The sequence below is a fragment of the Salmo trutta genome, chromosome 28 (assembly GCF_901001165.1).
Source record: "Salmo trutta chromosome 28, fSalTru1.1, whole genome shotgun sequence".
Taxonomy (NCBI): Eukaryota; Metazoa; Chordata; class Actinopteri; order Salmoniformes; family Salmonidae; genus Salmo; species Salmo trutta.
The window spans coordinates 9,637,294-9,651,112 of record NC_042984.1 but is presented as its reverse complement, the minus strand read 5'-3'; the positions used below and the strand labels follow the sequence as shown (position 1 = coordinate 9,651,112).

At 50.4% G+C, this 13,819-nt stretch overlaps 1 protein-coding gene across 3 annotated transcripts in view; it reads right to left on the bottom strand.

Moving 5' to 3' along the window:
• LOC115165422 (plexin-B1) overlaps positions 1-13,819 on the bottom strand; it is a 92,487-nt gene that overhangs the window by 25,981 nt on the left and 52,687 nt on the right. For all 3 annotated transcript variants that reach the window (XM_029718516.1, XM_029718518.1, XM_029718517.1), the window contains exons 2-8: positions 7,665-7,734; positions 6,467-7,580; positions 5,441-5,623; positions 1,100-1,228; positions 679-779; positions 414-546; positions 104-260 (exon numbers count right to left, since the gene is read on the bottom strand). In XM_029718516.1, coding sequence (XP_029574376.1) covers positions 104-260; positions 414-546; positions 679-779; positions 1,100-1,228; positions 5,441-5,623; positions 6,467-7,570 — 1,807 coding nt within the window. In that variant the 5' untranslated portion in view covers positions 7,571-7,580; positions 7,665-7,734. The remainder of the gene's footprint in view (positions 1-103; positions 261-413; positions 547-678; positions 780-1,099; positions 1,229-5,440; positions 5,624-6,466; positions 7,581-7,664; positions 7,735-13,819) is intronic.

Sequence of the window (13,819 nt, the reverse complement as noted above, 5' to 3'; positions counted from 1 at the left end):
GAGAGGACATTAGTAGGATAGTTAACTATGGTGATAATTGAGAATGAGAGCAGAATCATTTTGCATTGTAATGTCCTATTGGTCTCCCACCAATGTCACTCACCTTCTCCTTGGCCAATAAGAGGCAGCCTGCTGGCGTCGGGGGTAGAGCAGGTCACACCAGTGTCTGTGACGTTGGCAGGACTTTCCACATCCTGGTAGAAACATTTGTATGCTTTGCCTTCCACTAGACTGGGCAACCCCTTCACTGACACAGCAATCTGACAGACAGACAGACAGACAGACAGACAGACAGACAGACAGACAGACAGACAGACAGACAGACAGACACAGACAGACAGGTATCAAAGGTTATTCATCATTTATTTTCAAGCTCAAAACAATCACTGTATCTTGCTCTTCTCATCTCTTACGTCTGTCTCCACTCCAAGGCTGATGTTATACAGGCTCAGGGATTGGATACTGAGACACTGCTGCTGCTGGTCAAAGCTCCACAGCCACTGGCCCTGCAGAGCCCCCCGACTGCACTGGGAACGCTGGCCACACCTGACATCACAGGGGGATGTGGGGGTGAGGGGTGGAACACAGGTCCAAAGAGAGGAACAAGTGAGAAGTTAACTTCTATTAACTTGACTCTCTGTGGTATAGAATTAGAAAGGTCAGTTGGTGGTTCCTCACCTGCCCTCCAGAACACACCAGCCACAGTACGGCTCTCGGGCTGAGAGACAGGACTGACAGTCCAGGTGATCTCCACACTCTGCCACCGGCCGCTTCTCCACCTGAAACGTTACCCACATCCCTTTCTTAAGAACAGCTGTACTACAGTATATACATGGACAATGAAGCCGTAGAGGTGCTAGAATTGTGTTTCCTAGCCAGGTTTTCTAATCTAAAAGGGAGAGTGCCAACGGACAAAATGCAAAAACACACCTGTACCTACCCTTGATCTACTTCACTGCATTCCGCCCACCCGATCAAGGAAAAAAACGGCACGTGGCTAAATCTCGTTGATGATTCCTGCCCTATATTAGGAGAGTCAAGTAGCTTGTGATGATGTGTTTGAGCTGTGTTTTGCTGTGTGGTGTCCACTCAGACTAACCATTGTGCTGGTCATGATGTAGATGTGCGTCTCCATCTGGTCCAGGAGGAGGTCACTGCTGATGGGTGAGTTGGGCTGGATGAGTATGGACGAGTACTTCTCCACCCTACCTCCAGAGCCGAGGAACACCTGGAGGGAAGCAGATAGTTACTGTCGTAAACTAGCAATCATTTCCAAGTAGGGCTGTGGCCGTCACAAAATGTAGTCAGCCGGTGATTGTCAAGCAAATAACTGTTGGTCTCGCGGTAATTGACCGTTAATTAACGTAAACACATTTAGCATCTCCTGGCTTCCACACATAGCCTTCAACTCATTGATGCAGACCTTTAGAACATCTAAAGTGAGGGAAAAAAGTATTTGATCCCCTGCTGATATTGTACGTTTGCCCACTGACAAAGAAATGATCAGTCTATAATTTTAATGGTAGGTTTATTTGAACAGTGAGAGTCAGAATAACAACAAAAAAATCCAGAAAAATGAATGTAAAAAATGTTATAAATTGATTTGCATTTTAATGAGGGAAATAAGTATTTGACCCCTCTGGAAAACATGACTTAGTACTTGGTGGCAAAACCCTTGTTGGCAATCACAGAGGTCAGACGTTTCTTGTAATTAGCCACAATGTGGAAAAAGGCCCTGCTCAAAAATCTCTTGCAAGAATTTCAAAATGTCCACCAAAAGAGCTCTTAAAAAGGATAAACTACTTTAATCTGACACCAACTCTCAAACGCAGTCATAATCACGTTCAAGGGTAAACCCCAAGCCGACAAAACCATTCAGGGTCCAAACCCACAGATCCGTGCGCCTGGGACAATAGATCCCAATAACCCAGCCCAACAGGCGGACGATCTCTGGGAACCAGGGTTGTCTGGGGCAACGGGGAGCCACCAAAATCGACAACAGGTCCTCCTGATGGACCCTATCTTCAATGGCCTGAATCAGGTTCACTGGAGAAACGCATAGAGCCTTACCCGAGTCCAGTGATGTGCCAAAGGGTCAGTCCCAATGGAGTGCCTGGATCCCTTATTGAGAAGAACAGACGACAATGTGTGTTCTCGCGATGCATAAGATCTACGTCGACTCTGACGGTCTCATATCTGGGCCTCCACCAAGTGGTGCACTCTCCACTCTGTAGAGATAGGACCACCCCCCTGGAAAGTAGATCCACACCCACGTTGAGAGATCTGGGAAGATATGTCGCCCTGAGCAACACGAAATGCACACTGGTCCATATGAGCAGATAACAGGCCAGAGAGAGTGACCGCTTCCCTTCCGGCATGTTGATGTAGCCACCAGCATCCTGTTATCACCCAGCGCTGAAACAGACACATCAACAGAAGTCCCAGAGGCACCATAGAGGCCATCAGATCCAATAACCACAGGCACAGACAAAAGGCACAGAGTGCCCAAGCTGAAACCGTGCCAGACAGATCCAGAATGGGACAAAAATACGATTCAGAACCGTGTCCAGAGCGAGACTCAGAAACAATGCACTGAGCCGGAGTCTTATGATTCCCTATGAACCCAGAGACTGAATATGGGAAACCAGCGTAGCAGTGTGGAGCTCCACAACTTCCCTCAACTCCGCTACGACCAGCCAACAATACCCTGATCCCCTGGCACAACACCGGTGCCAAAGCAGCCTCCACTACTATAGAAATGGTGGCGGAGATGGGGAGGACATGAAATATAGTATAGCACATGAAAATATCCATCCTTTATATCTATGGACATGAACCAATTATTGCAATAGCCGGCGAAGTGTGAGCATTTTAAACTTGCAACCTTGAGGTGCTTGTTGAAAACATGGACCATTGACGGAGTGACGCCACGAAAAGGAGGAGGACGCACAGCAAACTGTTGAACTGGAAGAACTCCACTGCGGGGGAGAAAACACCATCAAAGCCACGTTCAACACCAATGGTTCACTCTCCCCTGTCAAATCCAAAGCCAGGGCTTCAGGTTGGCCTGGACTGATGTCATCCGATTCACACTCTGAAAACCCTCCAGAGCCATTCAGGGATAGTATATCATCCTTAGGAATCCTAACTCTGAACACTGCCAGAGAAACCGGAATGAGCTTGACTCGGCAAGGCTCTACTCTGTCCACCAATCTTCTACAAAAAGTCAGTCCGACTCCCAATGGAAGTTGGATCCAGCCGGAGACAATGGTCACACAACTGGTCTGAGCCAAGGCCTCCTAAGTGTGTTTCCACCCCAGGAAATAGGACAGCACTCGTATCTTTTCATTTTCATTGTGAAAACCACATGCCCTAGGGCACGGCTGGAGGTTCAAACTTGGCTGGTTATTCTTACCACTGGCCATCTTAGTCAAGCAAGGAAGCATTGGCTACACAAGCAGAGCAGAAAGTAGTGGGTTTTTAGCCAACACAAAAACCGATACCAAGACCCAAATCTCGTAACATCTAGGGCGGGGGTTCCAAGACTTTTTTAGCTCGCGATCCCATTTTGATATCAAATAATTATTTCAGGACAACATGTAAAATAAAATTTAAAAAGTGATGTAATCCACGGCCAATGTTTACTTTTTTTATGTGACAGTCTATTACAAATCAGTCTGACAGTACTTCAATAACCCCTGTTCTATGAACCAAGTGCGATTTTAGATATTTTATTTCAGAGTTTCTCTCGCGACCCCAGGCGGGGCATTCGAGGCCGGGCTCGGCATCCATTGGCCTGTTGGCCGTGATTTCCGTTTGCTTCAGGTGAATAGGATTGGTCGTTGACTCCCCATAGTATGTTATACAGAGTGACCGACTGAAGGGCAACTGAAAAAGAGAAGCGACATTTGTGGCTAGAATATGTGGCTAAAAACAAATTAAAGGTGCATTTGTACTGTCTACAGGATTGCATTGGGAAGAGAACAGTTAATTTGATTGTCAGTCAGTAAATCTAATCTGGAGGATACCAAGACACCTTTTCCTAAGTGAATCATAAACCCTCAAACTCTCAAGTTACCTGCGTTTAATGAGATTAGCATAGATTTGATGTTGGCCTCCATAAGCCTCCAGTGAACGCAGTGCTGTAGGAATATCTTTGGCTTGTCAAGTGGACTCTCAGAATATTTTAGCGAGCTGACACAATGGTTTAGAAACCTGCAGGTGGTACCCACATTGTGTGTGTGTGTGTGTGTGTGTTCACGCATGCATTTGCACGTGTGTGTGTCTGAATGCTGTTTGTGGAATTTGGTGTACACAGATGAGATAATCCTTTTAAAATGGGTAACTTCAGTGGGCTGCATGCTGAGGGACTCAAAGCCCTCTGTTCTGTTCTGTCTGGGGCTGAGGAAAGAAGGGCTGAACGAGGAGGGCTGAGGGTAGAGGGATGAGGAAGGCCGAGGGGAGGAGGGCTGAGGGTGGAGGGATGAGGAAGGCCGAGGGGAGGAGGGCTGAGGGAGGAGGGCTGAGGGAGGAGGGCTGAGGGTGGAGGGATGAGGAAGGTCAAGGGGAGGAGGGCTGAGGGAGGAGGGCTGAGGGTGGAGGGATGAGGAGGGCTGAGGGTGGAGGGATGAGGAAGGCCGAGGGGAGGAGGGCTGAGGGTGGAGGGATGAGGAAGGCCGAGGGGAGGAGGGCTGAGGGAGGAGGGCTGAGGGAGGAGGGCTGAGGGTGGAGGGATGAGGAGGGCTGAGGGTGGAGGGATGAGGAAGGCCGAGGGGAGGAGGGCTGAGGGTGGAGGGATGAGGAAGGCTGAGGGTGGAGGGATGAGGAAGGCCGAGGGGAGGAGGGCTGAGGGAGGAGGGATGAGGAGGGATGAGGAGGGCTGAGGGTAGAGGGATGAGGAAGGCCAAGGGGAGGAGGGCTGAGGGAGGAGGGTGGAGGGATGAGGAGGGCTGAGGGTGGAGGGCTGAGGGTGGAGGGATGAGGAAGGCCGAGGGGAGGAGGGCTGAGGGAGGAGGGATGAGGAAGGCCGAGGGGAGGAGGGCTGAGGGAGGAGGGATGAGGAAGGCCGAGGGGAGGAGGGCTGAGGGTGGAGGGTGGAGGGATGAGGAGGGCTGAGGGTGGAGGGATGAGGAAGGCCAAGGGGAGGAGGGCTGAGGGTGGAGGGATGAGGAAGGCCGAGGGGAGGAGGGCTGAGGGTGGAGGGATGAGGAGGGCTGAGGGTGGAGGGATGAGGAAGGCCAAGGGGAGGAGGGCTGAGGGAGGACCTCTGAGGGAGGAGGGCTGAGGGCTCCCCCACCTCCCCTGGCAACGGCTTTAACAACGTTACTAGACAATGTCTAGGCTCCATTTGAGTAGAAGTATGTCTGAAACACTGCTATCTTGATCTAAATCTCATGTATTAACTCAAACATGCATCATAACCTACTGTAACTTGGCATACCTTGTGCAAATTCCCTTTAGAGTCTCCTAAAAAGGCAATTGTGTGCCCCGCCCTCACACTGACAGCCACAGCAGTGAGACGGGCGGACGGGCTGTCCAATACCGCCTCAGCTTCTATGGGCACCCTGCTGGCCATTGGACTGGGGGTGTGGTCAGAGCCACAGGGATAAGCCTTCAGGGTGTTCTGGAACACAGAGAACAAACGATAGACTTCTCTCTAGAGAATGTTCCGTTCACATTATCACCGGAACCTGGTTAGTCATTTCAACAGTATTACTTCCATTCAGTAATAATTATTCACATCATTGATTCAGTCTAACCGATCCTCTTAGTTCTAATAAGAGGATTAATATTAGATTAGAAGCATACCAAAACTGCAATCTTGCTCCTTTGATTTTGCGTAACACCCTTAAATCCCTACCAATAAGTCTTCAGCTAACTCCAGTAAATTGGGATGTCTTTTGTTCCAGGACTTGTTTACTTTAAGACACATTGTTTACCAAATTAACTTTCTGTTACAATCCATCTGTCCATCTCGTTGGACTTCAATAGGCACCTCCCCATCCTTGTCAGCCTTCATTTAACAGTCCGATAGCTGAGTTGGGACAGTTTGTTTTATTAAAATGCCCCAGGCAAGCAGGCCTGATGAGCTCTGGGCTTCGGGCCCAGACTGGAGGTCATCCCGGGGTCGTACTTCACTCACAGGCATCCGGGATCTCTTGGCTGTTTGACACAGGGTTCGTTAAGGCCCTATATGTTCCATTGACCTTCCTCTCTCTATGGCATGCTTTAAGCATGGATCTAGTCCACTTCCTGACTGCGGAAGCCAATAAGCATTACAGTGGCAAAGGTAGAGAATAAGTAGGATTTAACTAGATAAGGCATTCCATTGCTAGTACCCTGACCTTAGGAAAAATAAGGCAAATGCTTGACATTGAGCAGTGGAAACCTACACTGTCATTTCTTTCATTCTGATGAACCAGAGGAATCATGTGAAAGGTTACATCTGCTCCTCTGAATAACTTACCGTGGGTAAGTTGGCACAGCTGGACTTGACCTCGTACTCGATGTAGGCCACCTCCCCTCCTCCCTCCACCCGGCCATCCTGCGTGTAGCACAGGTCTCGTGTGGAGTCGATGTGTCTGTCCAGCTCGTCCAGGGGGTACACACACAGAGCCGAGTCATCTGAGGGCCCGTTGGAGGAGCTGGCCTGGGTGGAGAAGACCCCAAGCAGTTTCTCCCCCTCTCTGCCGCCCCCCTGACCCACCTGGGCCGCCTGCAGAAGGTTGTAGTTCCTCTCTGGGGAGGAGGTAGTGTGACACACCAGGGGTACCTCTACATAGGAATAGTAGGAGGTGTCATCCAGACACACGCGGGCAGCATAAGTACGGTATTCCCGCGTCACAGCCTTAATGTCACGGCGATAGAACAAGAAGTACACATGCCCATGCCGAGCGAAGGCAGCTACAAAATGGTGGTCGTACTCCGAAAGTCTTTCTGCCACGGCCAGCTTGGAGGTCTCGTCATATGAGAACACAGGCTCGTGGGCCAGATGGCGTGTGGAGATGGGCGGATGGCTGCTTGTGTAACCACGGCCCACATAGAGCACGGCCCGCTCCTCGCCTCGGGGCCCCACCACCAGCCCCACGGTGGACACCACCGCGTCGTTGGCCGCCACGTACTGGGTATCCACCGGCCTCTCTGTGGAGAACAGCACCTCCTTCACAGAGGTTAGGCTGCGCTTCTGACAGGTGCCTTGGTGGACGTTACCACAGGTGATGAGCTCCATGGCTGAGGGGTCCACCAGGAGCAGCTTGTTGTGGTTGGAGGTGTGCCGGGCCTGGGGGCAGTTGGCCTCTGTGACAGGGGGAAGACACTCCTTACTATCAGTCACTGGACCGGTCCTCTCCTCCTGCTCCAGACGCAGGCCGTCCAACCCGTCCAGTTGGAAGAGATGGTCCCTGGCCCCCACGTAGACCGTGCCTACAGAGGGGTCTGGGTGCAGGACCAGGTGCTCAAATGAAGTGTCATTTCTGGAGAAGCGGGGATAAGTGCAGACAGCGAGGGAGCATGTGGTGGTGACCAGGAGGAAGACGAGCAGGGCTGAGATCAGAGACATCCCAAGTCGCATGGCAAATATTCTACAAAGACAAAGACAGTTAAAAGACGCTCAACATCAAGTTTGCTATACAAATATATTTCTATACAGTTATACAATGTCTAACCATTTGTGTCCGAAGTTAAGCTCAAGTCTCCTCCTCATCCACAAACATAAACCATTCTTGTTCACTCCACCTGTAGAGAAAAGAAAACCTGAAAATATTATTACAATCTAATATCACCCAATAATCCATCAGGAGTTACATTGGTTTGATCATGTTCAAGAACCTGCCATGCAGACACTTTAATAAAGTGATGCAGCCCGTTCTCCATTTAGACACTTGTCACCTCACTACCCCAGTGAATCAATGGGCCAGTGGGACACCGGGAGTCCTCTAGTACAGCTGAAACCCTTCATTAATTAAACAGCTCTCCCCAGTCCTCCCCCTTACGAAGAACTTAGTGCAGTAGTCCTACAGTATGTGACTGTAACCAGTGTTATAAGGATGGGGCATAAGAGGGTGAGGAGGGCCCTAGCTGGTGGACCTGAAGCAGGTGTGCTCTGATACTGTAGGTGGGTCTCAGTCAGACGCCTCTTTACTTATTCATGAAGGGATAAGAGGTCTGTTACTTCTTGGACAGTAACCTCCAGGCCCACTGCCACAGGAGTGACTACTTCTTGGACAGTAACCTCCAGGCCCACTGCCACAGGAGTGACTACTTCTTGGACAGTAACCTCCAGGCCCACTGCCACAGGAGTGACTACTTCTTGGACAGTAACCTCCAGGCCCACTGCCACAGGAGTGACTACTTCTTGGACAGTAACCTCCAGGCCCACTGCCACAGGAGTGACTACTTCTTGGACAGTAACCTCCAGGCCCACTGCCACAGGAGTGACTACTTCTTAGACAGTAACCTCCAGGCCCACTGCCACAGGGGTGACTACTTCTTGGACAGTAACCTCCAGGCCCACTGCCACAGGAGTGACTACTTCTTAGACAGTAACCTCCAGGCCCACTGCCACAGGGGTGACTACTTCTTGGACAGTAACCTCCAGGCCCACTGCCACATGGGGTGGTCATGTCTTGGACAGTAACTCCACACCCACTGCCACATGGGGTGGTCATGTCTTGGACAGTAACTCCACACCCACTGCCACATGGGGTGGTCATGTCTTGGACAGTAACTCCACACCCACTGCCACATGGGGTGGTCACGACTTGGACAGTAACTCCACACCCACTGCCACATGGGGTGGTCATGTCTTGGACAGTAACTCCACACCCACTGCCACATGGGGTGGTCACGACTTGGACAGTAACTCCACACCCACTGCCACATGGGGTGGTCATGTCTTGGACAGTAACTCCACACCCACTGCCACATGGGGTGGTCATGTCTTGGACAGTAACTCCACACCCACTGCCACATGGGGTGGTCATGTCTTGGACAGTAACCTCCAGGCCCACTGCCACATGGGGTGGTCATGTCTTGGACAGTAACTCCACACCCACTGCCACATGGGGTGGTCATGTCTTGGACAGTAACTCCACACCCACTGCCACATGGGGTGGTCACGACTTGGACAGTAACTCCACACCCACTGCCACATGGGGTGGTCATGTCTTGGACAGTAACCTCCAGGCCCACTGCCACATGGGGTGGTCATGTCTTGGACAGTAACTCCACACCCACTGCCACATGGGGTGGTCATGTCTTGGACAGTAACTCCACACCCACTGCCACATGGGGTGGTCATGTCTTGGACAGTAACTCCACACCCACTGCCACATGGGGTGGTCATGTCTTGGACAGTAACTCCACACCCACTGCCACATGGGGTGGTCATGTCTTGGACAGTAACTCCACACCCACTGCCACATGGGGTGGTCATGTCTTGGACAGTAACTCCACACCCACTGCCACATGGGGTGGTCATGTCTTGGACAGTAACTCCACACCCACTGCCACATGGGGTGGTCATGTCTTGGACAGTAACTCCACACCCACTGCCACATGGGGTGGTCATGTCTTGGACAGTAACTCCACACCCACTGCCACATGGGGTGGTCATGTCTTGGACAGTAACTCCACACCCACTGCCACATGGGGTGGTCATGTCTTGGACAGTAACTCCACACCCACTGCCACATGGGGTGGTCATGTCTTGGACAGTAACTCCACACCCACTGCCACATGGGGTGGTCATGTCTTGGACAGTAACTCCACACCCACTGCCACATGGGGTGGTCACGACTTGGACAGTAACTCCACGCCCACTGCCACATGGGGTGGTCATGTCTTGGACAGTAACTCCACACCCACTGCCACATGGGGTGGTCATGTCTTGGACAGTAACTCCACACCCACTGCCACATGGGGTGGTCATGTCTTGGACAGTAACTCCACACCCACTGCCACATGGGGTGGTCATGTCTTGGACAGTAACTCCACACCCACTGCCACATGGGGTGGTCATGTCTTGGACAGTAACTCCACACCCACTGCCACATGGGGTGGTCATGTCTTGGACAGTAACCTCCAGGCCCACTGCCACATGGGGTGGTCATGTCTTGGACAGTAACTCCACACCCACTGCCACATGGGGTGGTCATGTCTTGGACAGTAACTCCACACCCACTGCCACATGGGGTGGTCATGTCTTGGACAGTAACTCCACACCCACTGCCACATGGGGTGGTCATGTCTTGGACAGTAACTCCACACCCACTGCCACATGGGGTGGTCATGTCTTGGACAGTAACTCCACACCCACTGCCACATGGGGTGGTCATGTCTTGGACAGTAACTCCACACCCACTGCCACATGGGGTGGTCATGTCTTGGACAGTAACTCCACACCCACTGCCACATGGGGTGGTCATGTCTTGGACAGTAACCTCCAGGCCCACTGCCACATGGGGTGGTCATGTCTTGGACAGTAACTCCACACCCACTGCCACATGGGGTGGTCATGTCTTGGACAGTAACTCCACACCCACTGCCACATGGGGTGGTCATGTCTTGGACAGTAACTCCACACCCACTGCCACATGGGGTGGTCATGACTTGGACAGTAACTCCACACCCACTGCCACATGGGGTGGTCATGTCTTGGACAGTAACTCCACACCCACTGCCACATGGGGTGGTCATGTCTTGGACAGTAACTCCACACCCACTGCCACATGGGGTGGTCATGTCTTGGACAGTAACTCCACACCCACTGCCACATGGGGTGGTCATGACTTGGACAGTAACTCCACACCCACTGCCACATGGGGTGGTCATGTCTTGGACAGTAACTCCACACCCACTGCCACATGGGGTGGTCATGTCTTGGACAGTAACTCCACACCCACTGCCACATGGGGTGGTCATGTCTTGGACAGTAACTCCACACCCACTGCCACATGGGGTGGTCATGACTTGGACAGTAACTCCACACCCACTGCCACATGGGGTGGTCATGTCTTGGACAGTAACTCCACACCCACTGCCACATGGGGTGGTCATGTCTTGGACAGTAACTCCACACCCACTGCCACATGGGGTGGTCATGTCTTGGACAGTAACTCCACACCCACTGCCACATGGGGTGGTCATGACTTGGACAGTAACTCCACACCCACTGCCACATGGGGTGGTCATGTCTTGGACAGTAACTCCACACCCACTGCCACATGGGGTGGTCATGTCTTGGACAGTAACTCCACACCCACTGCCACATGGGGTGGTCATGTCTTGGACAGTAACTCCACACCCACTGCCACATGGGGTGGTCATGTCTTGGACAGTAACTCCACACCCACTGCCACATGGGGTGGTCATGACTTGGACAGTAACTCCACACCCACTGCCACATGGGGTGGTCATGTCTTGGACAGTAACTCCACACCCACTGCCACATGGGGTGGTCATGTCTTGGACAGTAACTCCACACCCACTGCCACAGGGAGTGGAAAGAAATCCCCAAGAGGTTGAAGTAGTCCATGAAAAATACATACAACATACAATTCCATGTGCATCACATTTTATTGAGTAAAACCTACAGGTAACTGCCAAAATAAAGGAAACACCAACATAAAGTTCCTTAATAGTGTTGAGTCAGAACAGCTTCAATGCACCTTGGCATGTGCCATGTATCAGCGTGTAGCTGGTCGGACGAAGTCAGGCGCAGGACACAGAACTGAGTAAAAACGGAACTTTACTCGAAAATAAACCAAACATATTCCACACTTTGAAACACACCAGCTCACAGAAATACTGACCACTTCACAACGAACAAACATACACAAAACCATGTGGGAGCCAGAGGGTTAAATAGGGAGTAAATTATAACGTAATGGAAACCAGGTGTGTACAATCAAGACAAAACAACATAGAAAAAGAAACGTAGATCGGTGGCAGCTAGAAAGCCGGTGACGTCGACCGCCACCCGAACAAGGAGAGGCACCAACTTCGGCGGAAGTCGTGACAGCATGTCTGGAACTGGAGAAAGCTCTGTCCCAGGGGCCGCTCCAGAATCTCCCATAAATAATCAATTGGGTTGAGATCTGGTGACTGAGATGACCATGACACATGGTTTACATCATTTTCATGCTCATCAAACCATTCAGTGAAGGGGGCATTGTCATCCTATGGAGGCATAGCTATGGTAGCCAAAATAATGGCATGCCCAGTATTTTTTATACATGACCCTGAGCATGATGGGATGGTAATTGCTTAATTCACTTAGGAACCACACCTGTGCGGAAGCACCTGATTTAAAAATACTGTATCCCTCATTTATTCAAGTGTTCCCATTATTTTGTCAGTTACCTGTATGTCCAGAATAGTATGGGGGGGGAGGGGGTGGGGTCGCTTTATAGAGCCATTATCCCTATCAAGATCACTCTATACATCTATTTGTGGGCCTCTAAATCCCTGCCACTGTTGTCCTTGATACTCAGTTTCTGTCTAGACCAGCGGTTCCCAAACTAGGGGTCGAGAACCCATGTGGGGTCGCCTGATATGAAAATGGGGTCGCTGGAGAATTTCCAAAATCCTTAAAAATATATATATTCTACAATATATATATATATATTATAATATCGTCTTTGTACTGTATCTCATTGTAATGTGGTTAATCTTAAAAATCTAAATTATTCAAATCTAAAAGATAAAATTCAACGAGAGAGAGCCCTCAGATCATGAGAAAGGCAGCACTTGAATAATTCTCAGGGTGAATGGCTAGGCCTGCTACGCTATGAAGCCACACACTATTACAGAGACTGATATTACTGGCTGCAATTGATATGAGGAAAACAATGTGTGGGGGGGGCAGAGGCACAGAAACTCACATCAATAACTTTGTCAGATAACACTGTTAAACAAATCATTTATGCTCTGACTGAATGACTCACAAACTACCCAGCTAGCACAGTGGATCTGGGCCGATTCCGGCTGAGAGTCGGGGCACTCGGCTGAGAATCAGACTCGGCCGACGTCATGTGGCCCGAGACTGGGCCGCTCTCGGCAGTATTACTTATGGCTAGGATGCGAGGATTGAGCTCGGGCCGATTCCGGTGTGAGTTATCTGGCCCAAATGTATTACTTGGGGCTCGGACCAATTGGGGCAACTCTCTGGTAGATGATTACACAGGCTGCTTTATATATTTAATAATTCATTATTTATTTATTTTTCCATATTTTCCTCATTGTTTCTGTGATCAAAAAATACAATTAACATTTAAATGAAACTCTTTAAGAGTCCTGTGTAGTATTTTTGTATTTTGCTACTTTGTGGAAGGCAATTGATAAGCATTAAAAACATTGTGGATGGAACTTCCCGAGTGGCGCAGCGGTCTAAGACACTGCATCGCAGTACAAACTGCGTCTCAACAAAAGCTGGTTTGAGATCCATGCCGGCTGCGACCTGGAGACCCATGAGGCAATGCACAATTGGCCCAGCGTCGTCCGAGTTAGGGGAGAGTTTGTAGCGACTCCTGTGGCGGGCTAGGCGCATGCACGCTGACACGGTCACCAGGTGTATAGTGAGGTTTATGGTGTTTCCTCCGAGACAAATTTTTTTTGTTTTTGTGGATGGGTATAATTTGTATGTATAATAGTAATATTTAAAACGACTAAAATCGGGTAATTCTGTAAACATTTATTTAAATTTGCATCGGGTCGCTTCTGGGGGGATTCTGGTAAGATGCCGGCAATGTCGGCTGAATTCTGGTAGACGGAAACGGGCCGATGTACTTGGGTCGATTCTGGGCAGTCATTCATTTTGATT